The sequence below is a fragment of the Bacillus rossius genome, chromosome 2 (genome assembly GCF_032445375.1).
Source record: "Bacillus rossius redtenbacheri isolate Brsri chromosome 2, Brsri_v3, whole genome shotgun sequence".
Classification (NCBI taxonomy): domain Eukaryota; kingdom Metazoa; phylum Arthropoda; class Insecta; order Phasmatodea; family Bacillidae; genus Bacillus; species Bacillus rossius.
In genome coordinates this window covers 89,259,254-89,286,375 of record NC_086331.1, presented here as the reverse complement: position 1 = coordinate 89,286,375, position 27,122 = coordinate 89,259,254, and the positions used below count along the sequence as shown (strand labels likewise).

Here is a 27,122-nt window from a genome sequence, read left to right as displayed (position 1 = left end):
CTGTCTGCCAATGAAGATTGAAGATGCTTTGATGGACATTTTTTACTATCTTGAAAAAGGTAGTAAATGTAAAGATAATCTTAAAAAATTCCAAGACTTGCATGGATGTGAAACTAGAAAAATTCTGAAGCATGTCTGTACTAAATGGTTGTCCCTAGGAAAAAAGTTTATCCCGGTTAGTTGAGCAATGGTATCCATTGTTAAGCTTTTTCAAATATCAGGTCAATCATCAGAAACCAGCATGTTCAGTGGGTTTAAATCCATTCAAAATACCGAAAGTTTCAGATCAGATAGCTCATACTTCACTAATGTCAAAATCACCTGTATCCACAGAGCCTGTTTTTCCTCTGAAAAGGAAATGGACAGAAAGTGATGACCAAATTATTACAAAGAAGAAATTTATTCCACATAAGGTAAATAAGGTTATGTTGCCTTCAGTTAGTTCTGAGAAACAAAAGTCTGTGGTAAATGTAAGTCGTGAAGAAAAGTTGTTTATGTTTTTATCATCATCTGTGAACAAAGCATTTTGCTTGTTTTTACTTAATGTAATTCCTACATTTGATAAGTTCAACACTATTTTGCAGTCATCGCATCTACAAATTCATGTTTTGGGGGAGTTGCTTTGGGATTTGTTTAAAGATTTGTTGCTCTGATTTGTCAAGCCAGGTTTTTCAAAAGTTCAGCATTATTTGACTTAAAATATCATTTAGCTGATAATCAAAGGCAAGACAGTGATTTGATAGTTGGTACGGCAACATCAGAATTTGTCAACTCATTAAGTGATAAAGATAAGAAACTGTTTTTCTCGTCTGTCAGAAGTTTTTTTGTAGCCTCGTGTGATTATATTGTGAACAAATTTCCCATCAAAAATGAACTTGTTATCAAAGCACAAGTTGCAAATGTAGAGAACATAGAAAATGCCAGCTTTTCTGATGTGAGATTCTCCATTGACATATTTCCCTTCTTGCTACGTGTTCATGAAAATGAAACCAGAGAACAAGCAATGGATGTACTTCACAACCAGTTTACCAGTCTTCAGCTTGAAACAGTAGACTCACTAGTCAACAAAGAAGACACCATAGTACAGAAATGGTTTTGGGCAGTTGAAGTTTGACAGGCTCAGCTCTGTGATGTTTGCTGTTTTGACTTTACCACACAGCAATGCAGTGTGCGAGCGTGTGTGTAGTGTAGTGAAAAAGAACAGATCCCAGTTTAGGTCTTTGTTGTCAACCAGAGTACTGGAGAACATTTTCGTTATAAAAAGTAAACAATTAGGCAAGTGTTTTGAACACACCTTCAGTGAACAATTTCTAAAAAAAGGTATAGAAAGCCACAGTTGCATACCTAAAAAATTAGCTGCAAAAAGTAATTTATTAGTATTAGGCTTTTCTATTGTGAACTTAATTTTCAACAGTTTTTAAAAATATATTTGACATAATAAACTGCAAGAGTTTTTTTTTTAATATGCTTGTTCTTGGTTGAGTACAGTGCTACAAGTTTTTGAACTACTACACAACATGTAAGTAATTAATTTTAATAATGAGTTTTTTTTGTAGATGTGTGTGTTGTACCTTTGTCTCTGTAAAAGTGCAGTACTTTCAGTTTATTTTAATTTTTAAGGAAAACATATTTACTGTTTGAACCACGGCCATTACATTGTATGGTAGGCATTTTTTAAACACTGTTTCTGAAATACACTTCCAGAGATTTCACCTACTATTAAAAGGCTTAAAAAGTATTTTTCTAAATGCTGTAACTTGTAAATTTATTATGATTTTGAGGCACCAATTACTTTGGCCTATTGTTACAACCAAATACGTATACCTACTACGTAAAGTAATATTTAAAATTTCCGCGTGCTGTTTACGCAACAAAATAATTTTTTTTAATGTTTTACTATTTAGAAATGTTAAAAGCTGGCAAGTATGATGTTTGTATATTTGTTTTGCTAGAACGACTGAAATCAGTCTGTAAATACTTCCTACGAACAAACCTTAACATTATGGAGCTGATTCAACATTATTATTACAGTATTTTATTATAATGTTATTAAAAATGGTAAAAAAAAAATTCCAGTGGCAAGATTTGAACCATGTCCCTTGAGGTTACCAAGCACGTGCTCTACCACCCTGCTACTAATCCTCTTGTAAATATAGAAGGATAATATGTATTATAATATTATAATCAATTCAATGCCAGTTTTAGTAGGTATTTCAAAACTTGTGATTACTTTTTACTATGACAATTTTAGTTTACCAAATATATTCCAGGGTAGTTTCTACTATCATGAAGTTGCATTTGGCACATCGATACTTTTGGTATGTCCCCTAATGTTTATGAAAGTGACTATATATGGTTTTATGTTGCTACACGTGGGTCCGCCATCTTTGTGACACATTTCCGTTTATTGACTCTCGTTCCATTTTCGCGAAAAAACTCCTACCATTTGCAATATACCGAGAGATAAAATGTTTACACACCAATAATTTTTAAGATGTTAAGGAAGACAACATAAGATGACTAATGCAAATGTTTCAAGAAGAAGGGGACATATTACAGGCCCCAAACATAACTGTAGTTATAAACTGAAAGTATCCAAATTGCTTGGATGAATAAGTAAAGATTATCCAAATAGGATGTGATTCCAGAGATGTGTAAAAACTTGCACAAGTTGTTTGAAGTGGAAAATAGCCATGGTTCATCTCTGGAATTCAAGGTCCTAAAACCCTTAAAGTATAATGTGTGAAATATTATGAATAGTGCATGTGCTAGAGCTACAAATTTTTCTTTTCTAATGTATAATGATTTATGTAATAAAATTTACGTAAAATTATTAATTACATGAAAAAATATTTTATTTGGTAACCATTTCACTAGTGTAAAAGATAGGGTTAGGCACTTTTGTTATAAAATTGGTTTTACAAAGTATTTTATACAGGAAACAAATCAATAAAAAAATTTTCTCTTTTAATTTTTCAAACTCATCATTGTGAATGTAAAGACACATCTTGTAAGTAGTAATGGTTTATGTTGGAATGAAGACATGCAACACACATTGAAAATCTTTTATTATCCAAAATTATAATTTATTCAGCCATGTGTAATTTATTCAGCTATTAACTATGCATGTTGCTGTGAAACAAAATAATTACCTGCCATTTTTTTCATGGTGTCATAATCCTCCTCTTTCAGGTGCAAGTGACTGTAAAGCAAGCTTGTGATTGTATTAAAGCCATGCTGGTCAGCCTTGAAATATTGGACATCCATTCTGGCTAGACTTATATTTTGCAGGTTCACCAGCCTTTGTTCATTAAAATTGTTAAAGCACCTCTTATATGCTAATTAACCTTAATAGCAGCTATGAGTTCATGTTCTAGTGAGCAATTGATTGTCATTACACCATACCACCACAGTCTGCAAGACATTGACATGGAGTGTACAACAGAGTTTTAGACAGTTGCACAAAATATAAAAAAAATATATAAGGTATATGTTGAATTTTACGAAGAGAAATAATTCTGATTTGTTTAATTGTTTAATTTTTATTATTTGCTATGCATAGCCTGATTCACAGAATATTTGGTACAAATTTTTGTATGTATAATAAACTAAAAAGTGCTATACAAGCATGATTCATATGAATACATCTTGATGTTATGGTTCACACTAAGACTTTATATGACCATTTTTGACTAGTAATTGCTTGGAAATGGTTTTACTGTTGTATGTTTTATGTACTTCTACAAATTCCCTTCACAAGCTGTGGCCCTTCACAAGCTGTGAAGCTCTTACTTCTGCGCTGTTGCTTTCAGGTGTGACCACATTGGACACAATGCAAGCACTTTGTTTGCCACTTGGTGCCTCAATCTCATTGCTTGTCATGTTCTTCTTCTTTGATTCAATGCAGATGTTATTTGCTATCTGCACAGCAAGTAAGTAAACAGCAAATATATTTTACAGTGTTTTATAGGTTTGAAAAATCCAAACCTTATGTTATATTTATGTTTGTAAGTTACTAAATCATAAAAAATTAAGTGCTTTTATTCATTTTACTCAAATATGTGAATTTTTTTAATGGGTGATTCTATGAGATGAAGGGTATTTTTATGCCAATTTCTGGTTAAGGAATGTCTAATTCTCTGATATGGTGCATAATAATAGTTATTTACTGTATTCAAGAAAGTTATTTTATTACACTTCTAGGCAATTCTTGCATAGTTTGCTTGGTTACATAATTTTTGGATACCTTTCTTCTATATGGTAATACATTTTGTATGTAACATTTGACAAGTTTAAAAATAAGGCAATGAAAATGTAAATATTATGAATTTGTTATTGGAAAATGTGTATAAGAAGCCGGGATCTTAGGCTAATGATCGCTCATTTATATTTGAATTAGAACATCTAAAACACCAAAATGAAACTTAAATAAAAATTATTTTATAAAAAAGGTACCTAATTTGCTCTGTGAAAACATGTTTTGATTTGTTGCTATATAGATTTGAGGTAATTAGGTCTAAACTTATAGCAGTTCAGAGGTTTGGCTAGCTTAATGGTCTAACTGTTATGTACATGAATGCACTTGAAATAATTCACTGGGCTCCGAAAATACTTTTCAATTCAACTGGTATCATTAATAATATTTGTATGAAATAAAGTCTCTTGGAAAACTTAACTGATTTTAACTGTTTTTAGTATCTTACCACACTGTTTCAGATTATTCACAAAAACATTACATGACCCATGTGTTATAAAACTTGGAACAGTACATATTATGTTTATTAATAAACAGTGCAATGAAATATATCTAATGTAAATATTCTTTCAGCAAACTCCAGTATTTGGCTGATCATCTAAAAGTTATAATAAAAAAATATATATATTTCTGCAAAATGTAAACAAACTCATATTATTATTAAAATCTTTTGTACCATTATTGATAATTCTTCAAAATTATAGTCAAAAATTATCATATATACACGTATCCATATTGTGTAATAAAAAATCTTAAAAAAACTCTAAATGTTCTTATCACAGAAACACTTTAAAATGCAGGTAATTTAGAGTAATAAAAATTATGATTATGTTAAAATATGAAAATTTAAAACTTTAATTGGAAAATATTTAACAGTACATGTTGATGGCGTTCAAATAAGCCATTAGTGCATGCTTCGAATAACCTAGCCAACCGCTCCAACTAACATATGAACGACCTCCACAAAGAAATTCAAACAAACACCAAAATCTTAAAAAAAAAATTAGAATTAAAAAAAATTATGTACTTAATGGGCTTAAAAACAAAACATAACTAGTGATGGGTCAAACCCTAATTTTCTTGAATCCGAATCTCCAATTTGAATCCTAAAGAGTGTTTCGAATATACCCTTTGAATCCAAATCTAGGTGTCTAGGGTCTAAAACACACAACAGCTTTTTTTTTTAAAAACAAAAAAAATACAAACATGTTTCTTTTTGCATGTTTGTAGGCCAGTGTAGGCCTGCAGCCTTTTGAACCTTGTTAAGTGCCTTTGGTTACTTTTGACACTTACAACACACTGTTCACGATTATTTACCAGAGTAGTCTGCCTGTCAACTCATTTATCTATTGACACCTCACTGGCTGCACCTGTCACTGCACAATAATCTATCACCACTTTTTTACTGACTACCTTTTCACTGTGAGACACAGTAGGAATAACCTTGTGCACCTAATTTCTTTACCCTCATACATACTTTCACGACATATATTTCCATTTTTTTTGTAACCCATCCATCATTTGGATTATTTAGTTTGACTGCAGATTGGACTGCATTTTGTTTACGAACCTCTGAGACTAATAATTGTTAATACATTTATGTTTACTTTACTGCTCATTACCACTTATGGAAAATTCTACTGAATTATTCTGATTTTTAGAATCATCACACTGAAACAGACTAGTTTTGTCATCATAAGTCACAATTTCATTACCAATTAATTACCTGTATGACTGGACTACCTGACAGGTAATTTTCCAAACTAAAAAAAAACAGCCCATAAGTTTCTACCCTGCCTTCTACTTGAACCTCACTATTATTCACTTTGTTTATCTGTGTGATCTTTACATCAGTACATGTTTTGTACTTGACAGGCAGCTCAGATATTATTCCTTGTCCCATCCTTAATATACTGAACTTATGAAGTTCCTGCATGACTCATTTGATCAATGTTATGTGAATTTTGTGCAATTTGGTTTCCTAGAGTCTGCCGTAATTCCTGTGAAACTGTTTTAAATTCCTGTATAAATTCTGTTTACAGTTGCATTATTACTTTTGTTACCTCTGCACTTAGTATATCATTATTGCCTTAGGCCTATTTATGTTTGCCATGTTTACATTCATGTTGTCCACAAAAGAAAATTAACTAAATTTACTGTTAACAGCCCCTTACAAATTTACTTTAATCTCATCTTGACAGTCATCTATAATGAAGAACACTGGTCTTAATTCAATGTTTTTGAAACCAAATTAATTTTAGTTGTTGTTTATCGGCAACGTTATGATTCCAGTGCACAGTGCCAGCAATCTGTGCTGCCAATTACATACCTTTTTGACTATGTCATTGTTAAAATTTTGTTTACCTGGGTCTCGTTGCTGGCAATGTTATTATATCTCACAGCTCCTTGAAGCATATATTCTTGTTGACTCCTGTACACCATATGACAAAACTTCCGCATACAGCTAGGCAGTTAACTCCATGATTTTGCCAAAAATTTCTCAAAGATATTTCTCAATGTGTGTAGAAAACCATCGTTTATGCCCCTAGCGGCGAGAGAGTGCCTGTCCCAGAGATACTAATGGTTAAGTAAACTCTCTGTAGTCACGTATGGGTCTACTACTCACGCAATAACATCTTGTCAGTTTTTTTAAAACTTTGCTGGGAATTCGATCATTTCTGTGTTAGCTCTGTTTCACCATAGTAACGGAACAAGTATGGTCGTAGTGATTTCATGTTCTTATTACCGTAGCAGTGTGGCATGTGAAGAAAAAATTAAACTATGTTTGCTGTACATTACATGAAAAAAGTGCACTCGTTTCAAATAAAATCTGGAATTCATTAAAATTGTACGTCAAAATGTTGTCCCTAGAAATAACGCCATTATTCCCAGTGATAATTGCATTATTTGTGATTTTAATTTATTAATATTACAGAAATTAAAGAGTAATTCGTACTAAAACACCATTTTACCTGAGCAAATTATGTCCAGCAAGTTTAATTTTTATCTAGGTTTAAGGTAATACACTTTTGATATGGAACTAGGAAAAGTTTATTCTGCTGCTGTACAAAAGTTACAGCTTTGTGATAATTTTTGATACATTAAAAATCTTTGTTTCCTATGAGTGAAAACCATCACGGCCCAAGCAATTTCAGCTACCACCGCAGTATAGTACACTCTACATATCTTGGAACGGCCAGATCTCTTGTACCAGGCTCTCAAACATTATACCAATTTAAAGTTTAAGAAATATACAACTATGCATGTTGAAATGATTTTAAAATTGGGTTCTTCATGTTTCTGTAATATGTATTTATTCTTTGTAAATTTGAGAGAAAAAAAACTTTTGTCCTAATAGTATTGAATATTATGCATATTTAGTAAAACATTAATTTTTTTAATTTTATCACCTATAAAGGTTTTTGTAGTTAATTATGGCTTGGTTTACTGAAGGTGTACTATAATAATGTGAGAGCGTACCGGTGTTGAGGTTGGAATATTGGTGGAAACTAATGGGCGCCACCACGTGAGTGGGCACGTGGACCCGGCTGGAAAACTCTAACTCAGGGCGTTACGTGGCCTGTGTGCGGCGAGATATTAGCCCTCCTGACTTTTAACGTAACGCCTGTCCCTAACTAAGCCCGCTCTCAGCGTCGGGCACGCTTCTAATTACCGCAGTGGGCTCTCAGGGCGTCCCACACGCCGCTGACCAGGTTAAGGACCCACGTGCCCCCCCCCCCCCCCCCCTCCCCCCCCCCCCGAACACAAACACACGTGACTCAATTAAGTTGGTTTTTATTACTCACGTTACACGCCCTTACACAATCCTCCCTTGATACTGCTATAAAACGCCCGAGGCACGACTCAAATTAGGTGAGGAGGCGAACCACGCGCGTGGTCGCCTCAAGCCGTTACTTAATACACAGATGATAGAAAACTCTGGAGAGTAAATAATTATTAATTAAGCAGTCTCTCCGACCGAGAGAGGCCCCAAGGATAAAAAGAAAACGATTTGAATAAATTAATTAACAGAACTACTTCTCGGTGAAACAACGGTGATGTCCTCGGGGTGTCTGCAGAGACGTCCGCTCTCGGCCGGCTGTAGAAAGAGACTGGGAAGAGACCCGGGCTTGCGGAAGGCAACATGGCGCCCTTCGCACCAAACACAATTACCGTTACAACTTAGCTATGGCGTGCCCCGGGTTATTATTGAAAAATAACATAAATCCTTTTACAAACATAAGTACATCACATCCATACCCAGACCGTCTGTAATAATTACTTATGTGATAGAAAACAGTTTAAATCCAGTTACGTGCTAGTTCCTCCGCCGCCCGCTAGGGAGCGTCCTTGTTCGTGCTTGCACTTATTAAATAACAAAACATCCTGATTTAGTTAAATTAAAGACACTCACATGCATAGCCGTCGTGACACTATTTTGGGGCGAAAAGAAAAGGATTACAATAATTATTAACACTTATAGGGGTGCGGCGCACTGCAGCTAAGCGCCCTCTTGCTGTAGTTCGTGGCGCGCAGTTTGAATCTCACACGGCTACGTACGTCACGACACAAATGCCGGGTAGGAAAGGTGGTGGGAAAGGGAACGGAGGGTGATCAGGCTCGTGGGGCGAAGCCCCGGCTGACGTCAAATGTTTAAGGAAGTAATATTGTGGAACGTTCAAGATGCTATTATATTTAGGACTTAACTGCATTTTTTTTTATTGTGATGCACAATGTTTATGGAGGCAATCTTTTCACATGTTACTATAAAACATTGATAGTACCACTGTACTAAAATTCAGTTGAGAGTAAATTTTCCAGATATTAAAAAATCTCTTCTTTTTTTTGTGGGAGCGAAAGTCGTCCCAACGCTTGCTGCTGTAGCACTGTTGCAGTATGTACACAACACTTCTATGCTCGGAATGCCCTAGCAACCCCGTCAAAGAAGTTAGCTTCTTGAAAAATATGTCATATCTAAGCTTACGAAACATTTAACAACTTTTGTTAAAGTAATTCTTACTTCGGACCCTTTATTTTTATGTCCTTTATTTAGATAAAAAAACTTATTTAATTAATTTATTGACTTTAATATTAATAATTGGAACATTTTTCAATGTTAATATAAATAATAGTGTTTCTAGATTATTTCATTAAGTTTATGGAGAGTCTACAATAAAGCAGCATAAATGGGAAGTATTCTAGTAGACTGCTGTAAGTCATTGTCATCTAGGACTTAACTGCATTTTTTTCGGTGATATGCACAAGGTCTACAATGGTAAACTTTTGGTATGTTATTAAGCTTAGTTAACTACCACTGTGCAAAAATTCAACTTTGGACAAATTTTTCACTTGTTGTAACCTTTGTTTCCTGGGCTACACAGGCAGCAGTGTTGGCCCAGGTGGAGTCTTTTGGTAGCCATGTACCGTGAGTTCAAGCAACCACAGGATTTTAATGTCAAACTTTTCCCTAATTGGTTTATTTGAGCAATGAACTACTATGTTGTTTGTGCCATTGAAGTAGTTTTCTGTGTTTTTTTATAGTTTTTTTTTGTAAAGATTCATGGCCGCCATTGTGACTCGTGAATTTTCTTGAAAGAGAAATAAAAAGTAGTAAAAATCAGTAAATGTAGTTGAGAGACTTTATTTCATTCAGAATATCATCCATAATCACACTTAATGGAATCAAACAGTATTTTCGGTGGATAGCAAAAATTACTTCACGTGTTCTATGTGTGTAACAGTCAAACCACTTGGAGCTAGTCAGGAGATCTGACTTGTTACATGTTCATTTGTTGCATCGTGTTTAATGTTCCGCAAGTGATGTTGCAATTATTCTCACAGAAATTAAAAATTTATGTAAATGAAAAAGAGTCGTACTTAATATCAATGACCATGCAACTTAAATTTTACCGTACTTCATTGGTGTCATTAGGGCCTACTTCAAAATAGTGTGAATCAAAAAGCATTATGTTAGGGGGCAGGTATAATTTATAGTCATTCTTTTTATCATTTCCATGTGTAGAAACTAGGGATGGGTCGTATACCAAAAAATGCCGGTTCCGATTTCGGTGCCGGTTCCAAACTTTAAACTTCGGTTCCAGTACTCTTGTTTTATGATTTGGTTTCAACTATTGAAGTACTTTTGTGTAACAGCTAAATTAAAACAGTATGGTAGGTAATCTAAAATAATAATTTTACTAATGCTCCTTAAAAACAAACAAGGTGAGCAATGTGTAGGCATTGTTTAAACAGTTTAGATAAGGAATGCTAAATATAACATTTCAGTATTTCACACTAGATTTATTAAAATTTTTATTAAAAACAAATGAGCATCTTCACTCTCTCCGGATCTAAACGATTCCTTTTGGAGTCACAAATAAATCCTGCAATGCTGAAGAGTCTCTCACTGCATACTGTCGCAGGTGGCACACACACAAAAAAATGTACCGCACCTTAATGAAAAAATAGCTATTCCCAAATAATAAAGTTAGTTGGGCCTTCTGCACAAATAAATGTAATCGTAAATTGTCACAATTCGAACAGTAGGTAGCTTTTGAGTTTTGACTTTAAACTGCGTATAAAATAGATAGGTCATTTCCGCTATTTATATTTACTTTTTTTTTATCATAACCTCAAATAGCGACAAAACACGGAAATGTTCGCCGCCACAGATATGTACCAAAACATGCCAATCTCACTACTCACTTTCCGACGTTTCGTTAATTTTCCGCTGTAAGCGCTTCATTTTTACACTAGACTATATAAAATCATAGGTGATGTCTTTGTATGTGATGCACACGACTGTATAGATATCTATGGACATATTTCTCTTGTTTACATCACGATCGCGCACATGAATACGTTTGATGTTAATTTTTAATGTCTGAAAACTGAAAAGGTTATCAAAAATACTGTTTTGTGTTTCTAAAATTTCAAGATGTTAATTAAAAATTATGTCGATGGCAGATAATTCATTTTGCGCAACAATTAATGCTGTAATTTGTAACCTGCAAGAGTGTTCACGACCAAGTAAATTACCGGACTCAAGGTTTCAACAACACTGGTTCCGGTTCCGGGTCATTAACGCTGAGAACCGCTGAAAACTAGAACAGAGAACCGGGACCGACCCATCCCTAGTAGAAACCAATTTAGATTTTAGATCTATTCCTCTATAGGCACATAATTTGTTCTTTTACTAAGACTTTCAAAGAATAATACCAAAATTTAGTTGTAAGAAAATAATGTTTTTAAAACCTAATTAAGATTTAAAATTGTTAGTAAGTTATTAAATCAATTATTTCTTTTTTCCAGTCATTGCAACAGTGGCGCTTGCATTCCTGCTGCTTCCTATGTGCCAATATGTAATTAGGCCATGTTCAGATGGAAACAAGTAGGTACAATAGATGCATCATGTAATCTTGGCCATGTCTTTTCACTAAATATTGACAGAGGTTGTGACCAATAAAACAATATGCAAACATGTACATCTTCCCATCGAAAGGTATTGTATCAGCTGATGAATTGCTACTATATTTACCACTTGAAAAGGGTAATACAGTGAAACCCTCATTAATAAATTTTCCCACAATTTACACAGTTTTCTTTACATATGAATTAATGTTATACATTCTATAAAATTATACTGTCCGGAAAATGTATATCCAGCTTTTTATGTTTTAAAACATAGGAAATCGCCATTTTGGAATGAAAACTGGCTTGTAGTACATCTTAGATGTACAAAACCGCTTACAGATTTTTAAAAATAAAGTAAATTTAAATATTGTGAATGTACATTTTTTTCTGCTACAGCACCAATCAATAGTATGTTTTACTGCTCTTTGTGATGTGCGTAGCTACATGAAAATGATACATTTTTATATTCATGCCTTTGACTATCTATTTTTTTGTTTACAAATAAATTTTACATCTGGTTAAGTGCCACTTTGAAAATATCTAAGTATTGTCATTTTTTAAGTTAAGAAAATAGTTGCTAAACAGAAAATGGAGAAAGAAAAGGTAAAAATTATACTGAGATAACTTTTTCCCAGTTGTTTAGACTTAGCATTTTGGTAATTTTATAGTATATGTGGAGTTTTTATATACTTGCATTGAATATAATTTAAAAAAATAGTAAATATACTATAAATGTTAAAATATTGAATAGTTTATTGTATAAATACATAAAATACTGAATTCAGAACATTAATTTGCAATTCATTTTTTTTAAGTGGTCCCTTTAAAAGTGTAAATGTGATTTTTCACTGTAAATAATTCAAAAGGATGAGCTATGCTATTTCTGTTAATAATAGTGTTTATCATTTACCCCCTACATTTTTGTTCATCTGAGTAATATATAGAGATTAATTATTTGAATCACTGACTTATTATTTGTACATATGTCTGTCTTTTATTTCTTCTTGTATATGTACATTTACTTTATCAAGTTTCCTCATAAAGTTTGGTAATTACAGTCAAACTGTTTATGCAAAGTCCTTTCACACTCCTGGAAAATGAAGTATGCTTTCCTATGTTATTCAGTACCTTTAATACGAAATACGGTTAATATAAAGTACAAAATTGTTTTGATCCCTGAACTTGCTTTTTAAATGTATTAGTTGATGGTTATTAAGAATTTCACTGCTGAAGTTTAAAAACAATCACATTTTTGTCACAATCAAGTAAACAAACATTTCTCCAAAAATGTATGTATGTATCCTACAGTGCAAAATGTTTGAAATACAGGATGAAAAATGTAACTCTAGTGGCAATGTTAGTAACTAAACTAGAAAAGACGCCATTTTGTAAACTGGAAACAAAATGGAAAGTACTCTACCTTATTTATATTAGTTGTCGGAAGTGTTCTTAACAAGAAGTTTAGATAAAACATGGTAAAAAGTTTTGGTATATTCTTTTGTTCATGCACTTGTCCCATAACCTGAATTTTGAGTGTGTGTTGAATTGTAAAATGACTGCAAAACATAAACATAATGACCTTACATCGCAAGTTAAACTTAAAATTATCAAAGAAGTTGACAATGGAGAAAAAACAAAAACTGAAATCACTAGCGAGTTCAATATCACCTTAACCAACTCCAATCAGATATAAACATGATGTCCCGGAACTCAACGTCAAACTGAGAAAAGTTTATAGGCCAACATAATAAAACAGCCAAAATTCAAAAAGTGTATTTTTTTCGAGTAAATGGGCATTCTTTCAAAAGTTTGAACGTCCCCATCCTGCACCAAATTATTAGACACTGTATTTTCTGCTACGCAATAATAAATGACCGTACTATTCATTGTACACTTTTGGGAAAAAATAATTCCTTTCGCAACTTACGCGGCAAAATGTTTTTATTGGGTAACTGATTATTACCACTGTAAAATCTACTTTGTAATTTAGCTAGTTATTTGCTTCAGTTAGCCATATTTTTCCAATACATGCAAAGTTAGCACCGTAATTAATTTACAGTATTACTGGAAAAGTTTACCCAATAATTTGCTGCATAAGTCTTCCTAATAATTTTTCCCTAAAAGAATGGAATGTTTGAATTTATATTGTATGGTTATTTATAATAAGATTATTTCTTATTTTTAACATACAGGGTGCAGGGTGGGGATTTAAAAACTTTTGGAAAAAAAGGTCTGTAAATTTAAAAACTGCGACACTATTTAAATTTAAATTTTTTGATTCACAAGTTAATGCAGGTTAACAATAAAAAGAATGTGAGGGATAAAACATGGTATCAAGAAATATGTTCAGCAAACATGTTGACTTCTGGACATATGATACAGAAAAAGGGAGATTATTTTGCATTGAGGTTATGGATTCCTAACTTTAAGTTCAGCAGTGGTTGGATACAACGGTTCAAGGATCACAACAATGTTGGCAAAACAATATGTGGGGAGTCATCAGCGGTAGATAGTTGAAGATTGGTTACAGTCTGTTCAGCCAATACTAGATCAGTACCATCAAGTTGACATGTTCAACACGGATCAGACAGGTATTTTCTACAACTTGTTACCGCAAGACATTGGCTGTTAAGGGTGAAAAGTGTCATGGAGGGAAACAAAGCAAAGAACATGTAACTGCTTTGTTGTGCTGTAACCAAAGTGGCAAAACTAAACTTCCTCCCCTTGTTGTTGGAAATTCCAAAATCCAAGATGTTTTAAGAAAATCAGGAATCTCCCATGTGACTATGAAGCCAACTCAGCTTCTTGGGTAACCATCTCAATTTTCCAGAAATGGTTAAGTAAACTTGAAAGATGATTGGTTTGTAAAAACAGAAAAATTTTACTGCTGCTAGACAGGTGTGCCGCTCACTCTTCTATAGGACTTAAGCTGTTGCATGTGACATTGATGTAAATCCCAGCCAGCACAACAAGATTCCTGCAACCTTTAGATTGGGTTATTATCCAGAATGTTAAGAAAAAATACAGGACTCGTCTCACTTCTTACTTAATTTGTCAGATCGAGTTAAAAAATTAGTCAGACTTGAAGTGTAATCTTTTAGATGCAATGAAAAATACCATTTCAATACCATTTCATACCATTTCAAATTGCTTCAGGAAAGCTGGTATTGGTTCCATTGAAGTTCAGGCTCAAAAAGAAGAAAGAGAGGATTGCAGTGTGGAAGAATGGGACCTACTTGAGGATCATCTACAATTATGAGTCATTTAGTGAGTTTGTGCGAGTTGATGACAGTGTGACAACAAGTGCAGCACCACTGGATGATGATCTGATGTGTCTCGACAAGGCTCAGTCTTGTGCTGTGCAGGCAAGTGTTGAAGAAACTGGAAGTGAGAAAAATGAAGATGATGATGAAGTGTTTGTGTGTGCATCATTATCAAGTAAGAAGAATGCCAACAGTGTTTTAGCCACATTGGAAAATTTACCCTCAAATATTGATGTTGGCACTGAAACACTTCTGGCTGTTGATAAACTTTGTTTTGCAGTAAACAATGCCTATAAATAAAATAGTGCAATTCATAATTTACACTTTTTTAAACCGAAAGCTTGAAAAGAAAATGTGTTTCTCATTAAGTACTGTGTAACTTTGTGTGCAAGTTTTTTTAAATTTTTTGTTTTTATTATGGGTCCTTCCGTAGGTACGGCATTGAGTTTGATTTCTGTACTGTTTATGAAGTGTTACACATCTATTGAAGTCAGCTTATATTAGCAACAATGTATATAATCTTCTTTATGGTTGTAATTATAGGAATTAGAAGTGAAATCAATTTTTTTGTTGTGATGATTTCCCAATAGGTTGTTAATACAAACCCCGTTATTACGAAGTGCTAAAATTATGGTCCCTTCAGGTTTGTAATAATGAGAATTGACTGTAGTCATTATATTAGGCTAAAAATTTTTAGCAACTGCATGAGAGACCACAGGTAAGGGCCGGTAAGAAATATTTTCTAAAATTATTTGGCCATTTTAAAACTGATGTTCTGTTTTGCCTGCTGAATTTGTGCACATTATTTCAAAATAATTTTTTCATTATATACTATAATATTATGACCATATGAATTGTGTTTTATAGATATTTTGTGTTTTCTGTGATAAATAATTTTTGTTTAGGTAACGTTGTGGCTTTAAATGTTGTTGTTATTTTTCGGTGTATATATCAATCAAATCTCCAGTCCATTCAAAACCGCAGTTTGTATTGATGTGTAACCAAAGCAAGCATTTAGAAATCTCAAAGTAACTGTAGGACATCAAACCTACTAAGTCTGTTTTGACACATTTAGAGGCACATGAAGTGTGATAAGAGTGCATGCTTGCTTCTGCCGGCTATGTTCAGCTGTCTGCTTATTATTTTGTCTCGCTTGGTGCTTCTAGTCATGCACCTGTCATTGTTTTATTATTTGTTTACCATAAAATGTTTATACAGAAAAACACTGTCAAGAAATTTCTCAAGGTAATTAGAAATTCAGACTTACTAACAGGGAAAACTTATCAAAAGTGTAAAATTGTATTTATTAATAGGTCCAGTGCTGAATTTTTTAAACCAGTTATGCAGGAAATTTTCTTAAGTGGGATTTTCTTACAAGGGATTTACTGTATTTTAAAGTATTGTAGTTTTATTTTTGTTTTATAGCAAGTAGTGAAATACTCTTTGAGGTGAGATATGTAGGTTGATTCATGATCATGTTTTTGCTCATTTTTGTGTGTATTCATAAGCACATAAAATCTTTGAAAATCCCAAAATAACATTACATATTAATAATGTAAGATCCTAGCAATTTTATTCTATCCACAAAATTTTATAAAAATAATTATACTCACAATATAATGGCAAAATAAGTTCATTTAAACACTTAACACCTAAACTATATGCCTGTTATTTTTTTTTATCACAGCCATTGTATCTGTATTTTAGTCGTGACTAATTCTGAGCATCGCCAACATTCATAGAGCAAAATATTTTTGGATACTGCGATTTTTAATTTATCTTTATTTGTTTTGCTTTTAAGGTTCAACGTATTGTGTCACTAGTTAAAGTGGGTATGCTTATTGAATGGGCATTATGATGCACTACTGATATTCTATAAAAAAAAAATTTTCTTAAATTATTTGTTGTGCATGTATAATGCTGAAAATAATGAGTGTTTTGGACCAAATCTTAAAAACAAGATAATAAACATATTGTAATTATTTTTGTTTTAATTTTTAAACTACTAAAAGTAGTACATTTTCAATAGCACTGACAGATGAACTAACTTTACCAAATATTATCTTAATAATTTTGCATTCTTGAAATTGAATGTGTTGTAACAGTTTAGTGCTTAAATAAAATAAAGCTGCTGTTTTCCATGAAAAATCTGTATAAAAATATTTCATGTCACAAAGGTTTTTATATGGTCCAGAAAATCAACTGGCTCCTGGCTCATCTATAGTGCTAGCATTGTTAAAGGGCAAAAATAAATGTTTTATTATTTATTGTTTTGAAAAAGAATGTTGAAGGATACTTTGAAGTGACTGTATTAATAATGTGCTGTAACAGTTCTAAGGCTTCTTGATGCAGTGAATTTTGTTTTATATAATCGTAGCCATATTTGAAGTTTTAAGTATGTATAATGCTTGCATTTATTTTGCAGCCTTAGAAAAAAAAGTGAAACATACATTTTTTTTTTTTTCAGTCAGACTAAATGTTAAGTTTGTGTTTAAAAACTTCACCAAACCACAACTGCTTTTCCTGTTCAGAAAAAAAATTCATGTTAAATTTTTACTCCCCTGTAAGGTCCTGGGTAGTAAAAGGTGTTGCAAGAAGCTTTAGTACCCAGAGTGCTGACTAGAAAGAAGTTTGAATACAGCTTCTTTCATGCATGCTTTAATGGTTTATGTTTTCTAAAATATGGAAATTCTTGAAGTGTAGAAAATAAGTATTTTGGTTGTTTGAGGCTACATGGCAAAATTATTTGTGCAGGATCTCTTTCGGTGTATGTGGTCGATTTACTGGTGCAGAGCTCCTTTCAATTTCACTGGCTGTGTGCATTGTGTGCATCTGGGTACTCACAGGTCATTGGTTACTCATGGATGGTAAGACCTTTAAAACTCATAGTTTTTTTTAAGTGTAGGAATAGTAAATACAGCTATTTAAAATGTGCATGTTAGTGTTTATGATGTTCCAAATAATCTTTGTTGTTTCATACATATTTCAGCAAAGGAAGACATTTAAGAGCATCACAATGGTAATGCTGTTTAGTGGTTTTATCACCTTAAAAATCTAATACCTAAGCAGTCTGTTCAACCACAACAGTACTTCCAGAGATTTTGGTGAAAAACAATCATTGAAAATCAAATAATTTTATGAGAGAGAGAGTACATAAATTCAGTTTTCTCCTTACTTGGGATCAATTCATTATAAAAGTATCTATTTCTTGTGTATTGACAGGTACAATCAACTTGAACTTCCAATTAGTTATGCTAAGGAAAGCCCACAGTGGTCTTGTGGTTCGATCACTTGCCTAACAATAAGGTGATTCAGATTTTATTCCTGGCAGTTAAACCCAGATTGGCAAGTAGGAAACTCGGTGGACGTTGGCATGAGTCACTGATTCCCATTTCTCCACTCATACATTCCGCCAATGCCCCTCAACAAGAGGTTAAGTGCCATAGCCAGGGTTTTGTGAAGGAGGGGGTCCAGTATAACCTTTATATTATTTTTATGAAAAAGTTTTCTTTATAATGGGTTTTTTAAATGAAATTGATTATTACACTAAAATATCGGGTAATGGTAGACTTTTAGAATGTCAACATTTAGGCCTACACATGGAAATTTAAGTAATGATTTTGCTTGAAAAAAGGAAATCGAAAGTTTTATATTTAGGTTTTTATTTGATTGTTTACTTTGTTTGTAAGTAAATTGTTGATGATTTTGTTGAAAAATTCAAACACACACACGCGCGCGCATACGCGACACCTGGCTCTCTGATTCCTGTAACGAATGTTTCGATATGGTGACGTGGGCGCCGGCTAGCATCAAAACTTAGAGATTAAAAGGGTCCTCACCATGTAGCTTACTACAGGGGGCCAGGACAACAGCGACCCCTCGAGACGCCATTTGGAAGTAAAAGTGGTGCTATTAGCGAGCTGACCCGTACCGGGTGGCGCCAGTGCGTCCGTTGCGTAGGGGAGACGAGTCAAGACTGCCTCCCGTGCACCGGCGCGAGACGAGCGGGAAGCAGGGGAGGTGGCCCACGAGGTGTACGGGAAACAAAACTGGATCCGGGTCAACTCGCTGATGTAACCGCACTTAGAATACAGGGAATATGACAAATGAGTCAGTAAATTATATTTACACTTGAAGCACTCGGGCCAGGACAAGACGGTGATGGGCAACACCGGGCCTAGGGATCGGGAGGGACAGGACAGATGTCGTCAATATATAAGTTATTAAATACATGGAACACAAATGTCAATTTTGTATCAAATACCTGCTTACAGTAACACATGTGCAAACCGGCATTAAATATAAACTACACTACTTGGAAACACAATTCCTGCTGCATCTGGGTGTGAGGCATGTCTGGCTATTATGGGAGGAAATACATACATTAATTGTAGCCCACTAAGGCTTACAGTAATCCTAAAATAATCTCTCTGTAATCTTATGTAGCTAAGTTGCTATAATTTTTTTTTTCTGTCTTCGCTTGTGTTATTTTTTCTTTTAAATTCTGAAAGGGAGGGGGTCTAGATCCTACGGACCTTCCTGATGGCTACGTCTTCGAGACATTAACTCCAATTAATTCATTATTTTGGTGTTTAGGGCTACTCGGCTGTGGATCCCGACAGTCTCTGATGGAACTGGGCGCCACCACGTGTAAGGGCACGTGGACCCCGGCTAAACCTCTCTCTCAGGGTGTGACGTGACCCGAGCGAGGCGAGTTACCAGCCCTATTTCTGTTGCTTGGAGTATTGACTGACCCTGCCTAGCCCGATCTTAAGGCGCCGGGTACGCCTCACACCTAGCTATAGTAAGGAAGTACCACGTGGTCAGTAAAGAATACTCACAGTACTAGATTTTATACCTTTTATTCCTTCCGTCCGATCTCACATACATGATTACGTTACACTGTTAAAATGCCGAGGCACGGACCAGATTAGATGAAGTTAGCTCACTCTCGTGGCTACACACAAAGTCTCTACGTAGGAAGATTAGTGAAAGTCTCTAAGCGAGAAATACAATTAGTTAAACAGCCCGCCGGTTGAGAGACGCCCCGGGGATAAAATGAAAAGGTTTTTGGAGATTACTTTACATGCCTGAATTACTCGATCAAAGTTTAGCAAGAGATGAAGTCCCCGGGTTGCAGACGCGTGCGCTCCCGACCGGTGGTGATGACGGACTGACTCGAGCGCAGCGTCGCTCGCGCTAATATCGTGCGCCAGCGATTGCGCCACGCCCGGGCAGGGTTACTCAGCGGCCTCGTGCCTCGACGGTGGAAGAACACAGCAGAAAGTTCTTATACACTAAGGTGGCTCTTTCGAGACCTTTCTAGCCTTGTCCAAGTCTGTGCCTGTTCGGGTTCGCCCGGGCAGCGTCCCTAACTCCGAACAACAGCGACACAAGTGACACTGATGACACACCCAGCACTGGGACTAGAGAATAAGAATTATAAAGGAGTGTATATAAAATAAATTCAGAAAAGGGGTGTCGCACTGACTCGAAATGCCTCCTTGCAGTCTGGCACGCAGTTTTAACACACACTTCCACACACGCCCATGTCCGTCGGTGGTGGACAAAAAGGGGGGGGGGGGGGAACGAAAAGAGAGGAAGGGAACGACGTCTGGCCAGGCTCAAGGGGGCGGAGCCCCGGTTGACGTCAATTGCCCCCCTCCGAAACAGCCTGGCATGGCGACGCTTCCCTCCGCTTGCACCGGCTTTGGTCACCCTCATTCCGTGCGCCGTCACCCCCTCCCCTGACTGGCGGGGGGCGTGGCCGGAGATTGTACCGTGGTGCGGGTGTGGGCACTTCCGTCGCGGCGTCCGCCGACTCGCCCGCTTCTCTTTCGTCATCAGTCGGCTCTTCCACCCTCACGCTGAACGTGGAGTCCGCTAGAGAATAGTGGAGGGGCCATAGCGGTTCTTCCGGTGATCCGGGTCTACTCTCTGCCTCATCCGGTTCCCATATGAGTGGTTGCGGCCCAGCTTGGCCTCCTAACCCTCCGCCCATGTCATTGAGGAACCCCCTAAATGGATAGACCTCGCCTTCCGAGTCCTCTAACATCTGTCGCGGCCGGGTCACCGCCGCCACAACAGGTGCCTCCAGCCTTGCCTCTACTTCCGGGAAACCTCTAAACCCGCCCCCTTCAGTGTCCGTCGGGGTTGACGTAATCGGCCATGCGGCTTCTCCGCTCTCCGTCTCTCCTGTTTCCTCTACCCCCTCCGCCCCCTCTCGAAGCGCCGCCACTCACCTCGCCGTCTCTTTCCCCTCCTCCGCCTCCTCTGGCCGCGCCACCCCTCCGCTCGCCGTCTCTTCCCCCTCTTCCGCCTCCTCTGGCCGCGCCTCCCCTCCGTCCTTCGGCCCCTCCGTCCCTTCAGCCCCCTCTGCAGCCAATGGCCGCGCCGCTACCCCGCTCTCCGTCTTCCCCGTCTTATCAGTCTCTTCCGCCTCATGCGCTATTCTGATATCGTCCCTATGGTATTTGGCGGCCCGCTCTGAGGGCAGTTTGATGGTGACCATCGTAGGGCCCGCCCTTATGACAGGTACGGGGCCTATCCATTTGGGCGCTAGCCCGGCACAGTAGTTCCGGTGCCCGGCGGAAAGCGGGTGCAGCCTTGCATACACCATTTGCCCTGGGTTCAGGTCGAGGGGTGGGTGTGGGGTTTCCGGCGTGCGTTGCGTCTGATATGCTGTCTGGTGCCGCCGCGCCACGTCATGCGCCTCTGACAGCCGCTCCAGCCTGCGCTCGTGCGTTTCTACTTCCTGCCCCGCCTCCCGCTGCTGCCTCACGTGATATTCCCCGGGGAGGGGAAGGTTCCGCCCCTGCACCATGTTGGCGGGTGTCTCTCCCGTTGCCGCGTTCACACGCCGCCGGAGGCAGTAAAGTATCTGGGGAATGTGGGTATCCCATTGCGAGTGGTCGTCAGCGAGACGGAGGCGTAGCTGCGCCTTGATCTCTTGGTTTCTCCGTTCTGTCGGGTTGGCGCGGGGGTGGTATACGGGGGTGGTGTGTAAAATCACCCTCCACTTCTTCCCCAGCTGGGTCCACGTCCGACCAGTGAATTGTGTGGCATTGTCGGTTAGAATCACCCTAGGGTAGCCCCACCTAGGAAAAAATTCCGTCTCTAGGACTCGCGCGATGGTGCCGGCGCGGGCATTGGAGAGCGGGTACGCCTCTACCCAGCGGGTAAAGCAGTCGGTGACGACTAGAAGGAACTTTTTCCCCTTGGCTGAGCGCGGGTAGGGCCCCATCAGGTCCAGTGCGACCGTGTGAAACGGCTCCGTCGGCTGCCTCGGTACTTGCTGGGCTGTCCCGTCTGACCGGCGCGTGTTACGGCGCTGACAATGCCGACATCTGCGCACGCTGTCTCTCACAAACTTCGCCACCCCGGGCCAGTGGAACAGTCCTCGGACGTCACGAAGTGTCTGGTCCGCCCCTGGGTGTCCGGCTAGCCGGTTGACATGCATCATATCAAAGATTTCCCTCCGCGTGGGTCCCGGTGCGAACGTCCGCCATGGATCCTCTGTCCCTTTCGGGCGTGCCAGCAGCTGTCCGTCAACCACTCGGTATCCCTCGCAGTTAGCCTCTCCGCATCGTCGTACGAGCTCCTGCGTCTCCGCGTCCGTCAGCTGCACCGCCCGTACGTATGCGTCAAGGTCATCCAGTTCGGCGCCCGGTGGCAGTGTCGGCGTGGTGTCGGGGATAACCGCGCAAACGGCCGCATATGGCGTGGGTGTTTGAGCCTGGTTAGTCTGGCGGGCGCTAGTGGGCGGCAACAGCTCCTCCCAATCTGCATCATCTCGGGCGATGGCAGTGCTGTCCGGGTCGCGTGACAGCTCGTCCGCTAGCTCATTCTGTCTCCCGGGCACATGCTCTACCTCAAAGTCTAGCGACTGCAGCAACATGGCCCACCGCGTCAGCTTGGATCGTCTGCCCTGCATCGTAGCCAACCACTTCAAACACTGGCTGTCCGTGCGCAACGTAAACTTCTGTCCTTCCAAGTGCGGCCGATAGCGTCTAAGGGCCCAGACTACCCCCAGACATTCCCTCTCGTTGACGCTGTATCGTCTCTCCACGTCACCGAACTTTGCGCTGGAGTATTCTATGACTCGTGGCGCCCCTTCTTCATCGAGTTGTAAAAGTATTGCCCCTATCCCTTCCTCACTTGCGTCCGTCTGCACGATCAAGGGCTTGGCCGGGTCGAGGCGCGCTAGTAAGTGACAGTTGGCAAACCTGCGTTTCAGCTCGTCGAAAGCCTTCTGGGTCTCGGCGGTCCACCTGAACGGCCGCTTGGGTGACAGTTGATCCGTCAGGGGGGCGGCTACAATGGAAAACTCCGGGATGAAAGCTCGAAGCCAATTGGCTAGGCCGAGGAATTTTTGAAGCTGTTTGCCTGTGCGCGGGGGCTCTTTGTCTAGGATGACGCGCAGTTGTTCCTCCGTCGGTCTGTTACCCTCCGCGTTGACAACTAACCCCAGAAAGCCCAGCTCGGTAGTTCCTAGATGACATTTCTCTCTGTTGCAAGTTAGGCCGTGGGTGGCTAGTCGTTCTAATACTAGCGCTAAATGGTGTGCGTGTTCCTCCCACGTTTGTGACCATGTGATTATATCATCTAAGTATGCCGCAGCGAACTTGCCGGAGTAGTTATCCAGGACTTTCGTCATCATTCCTTGGAAAGTAGCGGGGGCGTCTTGTAGGCCGAATGGCATCGCACAGAATTGGAATCGGCGTCCGTTTGGTGAGGTGAAAGCTGTTTTAGGCCTGTCTTCCGGTTTTATAGGCACTTGCCAATAGCCCAATTTTAGATCCAGAGATGAAAAGATTTTTGCGTTACCCAGCCCTGCTAGGGTGTCAGCTATGCTCAAGAGGGGTGGTGGTGCGTTTATAGTGATTTTGTTGATGGGTTTAAAGTTAATGCAAAAGCGTAACTTCCCGTCCTTCTTCTCCGCCAAAACTATTTGGAAGTTATAGGGACTCTCGCTGGGCTCGATTATCCCGTCTTGGAGCATTTCTTGGATCTGTTCAAGGATGGCCTGCTTACCTACGTGTCCGTAACTGCCAGGTGGGATGAACATGGGTTCATGAGGATAAGTCGGGATGGCATGTTCAGCTAGGGTGGTACGTGTTAACGGGTCCGCGGCCACGAACACACTGCACTGCTGATCTAGGGTGTTTTGAATGCGGTCACGGACTTCCAGGGGGACCCCGTGGCGGAACTCGTCGAGACTGACCTTGGTTACTTTGGGTGGTATGGGCTGCCCCAGTCCGTAGACGCTCCGTCGTCCCCGGGTGCCGACGTGCACGCACCCGGCCCGGACGTCGATGTAGGCGTGCTGTTCGGAGAGCCATGGGAGCCCCAGGATGACATCCTCCCGCAGCTGCTCCACCACCACGGCTGTCGTTGCTGACAGCTGGTCCCGCACGTACACCTCCAACGTCGTGACGCCCTGGGTGTGACAGGCGTCCCCTGTCGTGGCCAGGTGCAGGCGCCCTTCCCTGGGTTCGAACTTGGCGGGGTCAACCACCCGCGTCGTGACGCAGTTATAGCTGGCGGCGGTGTCAACGAGCGCGTGAACAGCGTGCCCGTTGACGACCACCGGGATTCGCAGCAGGTTGGCTTCCGCCGTGCCCACGTGGCCCAGGAGTGGCCCTGTCGTTGTTGTTGTTGGTGGTGCGGGGGAGGAGAACTGCTTTAGCTCGCCGCCCCCTGTCGCCCGTTTCCCGCCTGCTGACGCGCTGCGAAGTCCGGCCGGTATTTGTTGCGCACCGGGCAGTCTTCGTGCCAATGAAACGTGCCTGCCGGGCACGTGTGGCACTGTGGTGGTGGGCCGGCGCCGATGGCGCGCGTCCGCCACGCTGGTGGAGGTTGGCTGCCCTGGCCGGCCCCGCCGCGTCTTGTGTTGCCGTCAGGGTCGGGCGTGACGTAGGGCACCAGCGCCCTAGCGTCTGCTGTGGTCATGGTCTCGGCCTTAGCGGTAGCTGACGTAGTTATTTTTGTCGGTCTCGCGGCTTTCAAGTCCAGCTCCACGGCGCGGGCGTACTGGATGAACTCTTCCGCCGTCAGTTGCGTCACCGCGCGTAAGTGGGGGCGGATCTCCGGGCGCATCAGCTCAACCACATGTTCCAACATCTCCGTGGGTTCGCTGTCAGGGAACAACCGCTTGTACAGCCGCACCTTCTTCACGACGAAAGCTTCCGCCGTCTCCGTCTGGTGTTGTTCGAGACAGTAAAGTTCAGCGCGCGCCCTCATATCCGCCTTCACGTCTGCGAATCGCGCTTTGAAACGTCTCGTGAAGTCTGGCCACGGCATATCGTACTCATGCACGATCTGCCACCACGTCTTCGCGTCCCCTCTGAGTGCGTTCCCCACGTGGTCCGCCCACTCGTTTTCCGGCACTCCATACCGGTCCAGCCGCCCCCGGCACGTGGTTAAGAACTTCCGCGGGTCGTCACTGGTCCTGCCGGCGAACTCGGGGAGCTCCACGTGGCCTACTAGCGTGAGTCTAGCCCGTGGTTGGTCCGGGATGCGGTCCGTCGGTCCGCTGGTGTCTTGCGCCGTCTGTCTCACGTGTTGGCACCACTGACACGTGTACCACTCGTCTCGTAGTGATGTCACCTCGGGCTTAGTCAGACACTTGGTGTGTTTAAATGCTCGACAGTTCCTACACCATCCTCCCTCCCGCGCCTCCCCGTCACATTCCATACTCGTGCATTTCCTGTATTCCAGTCCGTGATGTTTCGCCCGCACTGTTAGTCCCTGCACACGTGGCCCTTCATACTGTCCCAAGCATACACACGTGTCCGTCCACGTGACCCCTGCTGCCCCGCCCATCTGACGTGGTCGTGCGCAAACGGCACAGTACATGGCATTTAGTTGAAACAGTTCGCTTACCTGGATAGGGTCCGGTCCGGGGTTCTGTCCGTGGTTGTCCGACATGGTGGTGTGTGGTGGTGAGACAGGTGGGCGTCTCTCTTCTCCTCGCTACGCGCGCGACGCGGTTGGCGGTACTCACACACACACTCACCGTCTGGGCAGCTGTTTTCGCCCGGGATGCGATCACGCGGCCGCTCGCTGGGAGTTCCGTGGGCTGTCCGCGCTCTTGACCTGGTCACGTGCCACGTGGCCGGCCGGTCCGTTATCTTCCAGGCTCCCGTGTTTCGGTGCACAACCGCGTAACTCACACGCTCTGGTCTCCGCGGAAGAGGTAACTAACTCGCCCCACGTTGGGCGCCAATTGAGGGCTACTCGGCTGTGGATCCCGACAGTCTCTGATGGAACTGGGCGCCACCACGTGTAAGGGCACGTGGACCCCGGCTAAACCTCTCTCTCAGGGTGTGACGTGACCCGAGCGAGGCGAGTTACCAACCCTATTTCTGTTGCTTGGAGTATTGACTGACCCTGCCTAGCCCGATCTTAAGGCCCCGGGTACGCCTCACACCTAGCTATAGTAAGGAAGTACCACGTGGTCAGTAAAGAATACTCACAGTACTAGATTTTATGCCTTTTATTCCTTCCGTCCGATCTCACATACATGATTACGTTACACTGTTAAAATGCCGAGGCACGGACCAGATTAGATGAAGTTAGCTCACTCTCGTGGCTACACACAAAGTCTCTACGTAGGAAGATTAGTGAAAGTCTCTAAGCGAGAAATACGATTAGTTAAACAGCCCGCCGGTTGAGAGACGCCCCGGGGATAAAATGAAAAGGTTTTTGGAGATTACTTTACATGCCATAATTACTCGATCAAAGTTTAGCAAAAGATGAAGTCCCCGGGTTGCAGACGCGTGCGCTCCCGACCGGTGGTGATGACGGACTGACTCGAGCGCAGCGTCGCTCGCGCTAATATCGTGTGCCAGCGATTGCGCCACGCCCGGGCAGGGTTACTCAGCGGCCTCGTGCCTCGACGGTGGAAGAACACAGCAGAAAGTTCTTATACACTAAGGTGGCTCTTTCGAGACCTTTCTAGCCTTGTCCAAGTCTGTGCCTGTTCGGGTTCGCCCGGGCAGCGTCCCTAACTCCGAACAACAGCGACACAAGTGACACTGATGACACACCCAGCACTGGGACTAGAGAATAAGAATTATAAAGGAGTGTATATAAAATAAATTCAGAAAAGGGGTGTCGCACTGACTCGAAATGCCTCCTTGCAGTCTGGCACGCAGTTTTAACACACACTTCCACACACGCCCATGTCC

At 40.5% G+C, this 27,122-nt stretch overlaps 1 protein-coding gene across 2 annotated transcripts in view; it reads left to right on the top strand.

The window, feature by feature from the left end:
- LOC134529443 (signal peptide peptidase-like 3) overlaps positions 1-27,122 on the top strand; it is a 151,100-nt gene that overhangs the window by 37,473 nt on the left and 86,505 nt on the right. The window contains exons 5-7 of one of the 2 annotated variants that reach the window (XM_063363544.1): positions 3,786-3,932; positions 11,567-11,645; positions 17,686-17,798. In XM_063363544.1, coding sequence (XP_063219614.1) covers positions 3,786-3,932; positions 11,567-11,645; positions 17,686-17,798 — 339 coding nt within the window. The remainder of the gene's footprint in view (positions 1-3,785; positions 3,933-11,566; positions 11,646-17,685; positions 17,799-27,122) is intronic. The other variant, XM_063363543.1, reaches the window with a different exon arrangement.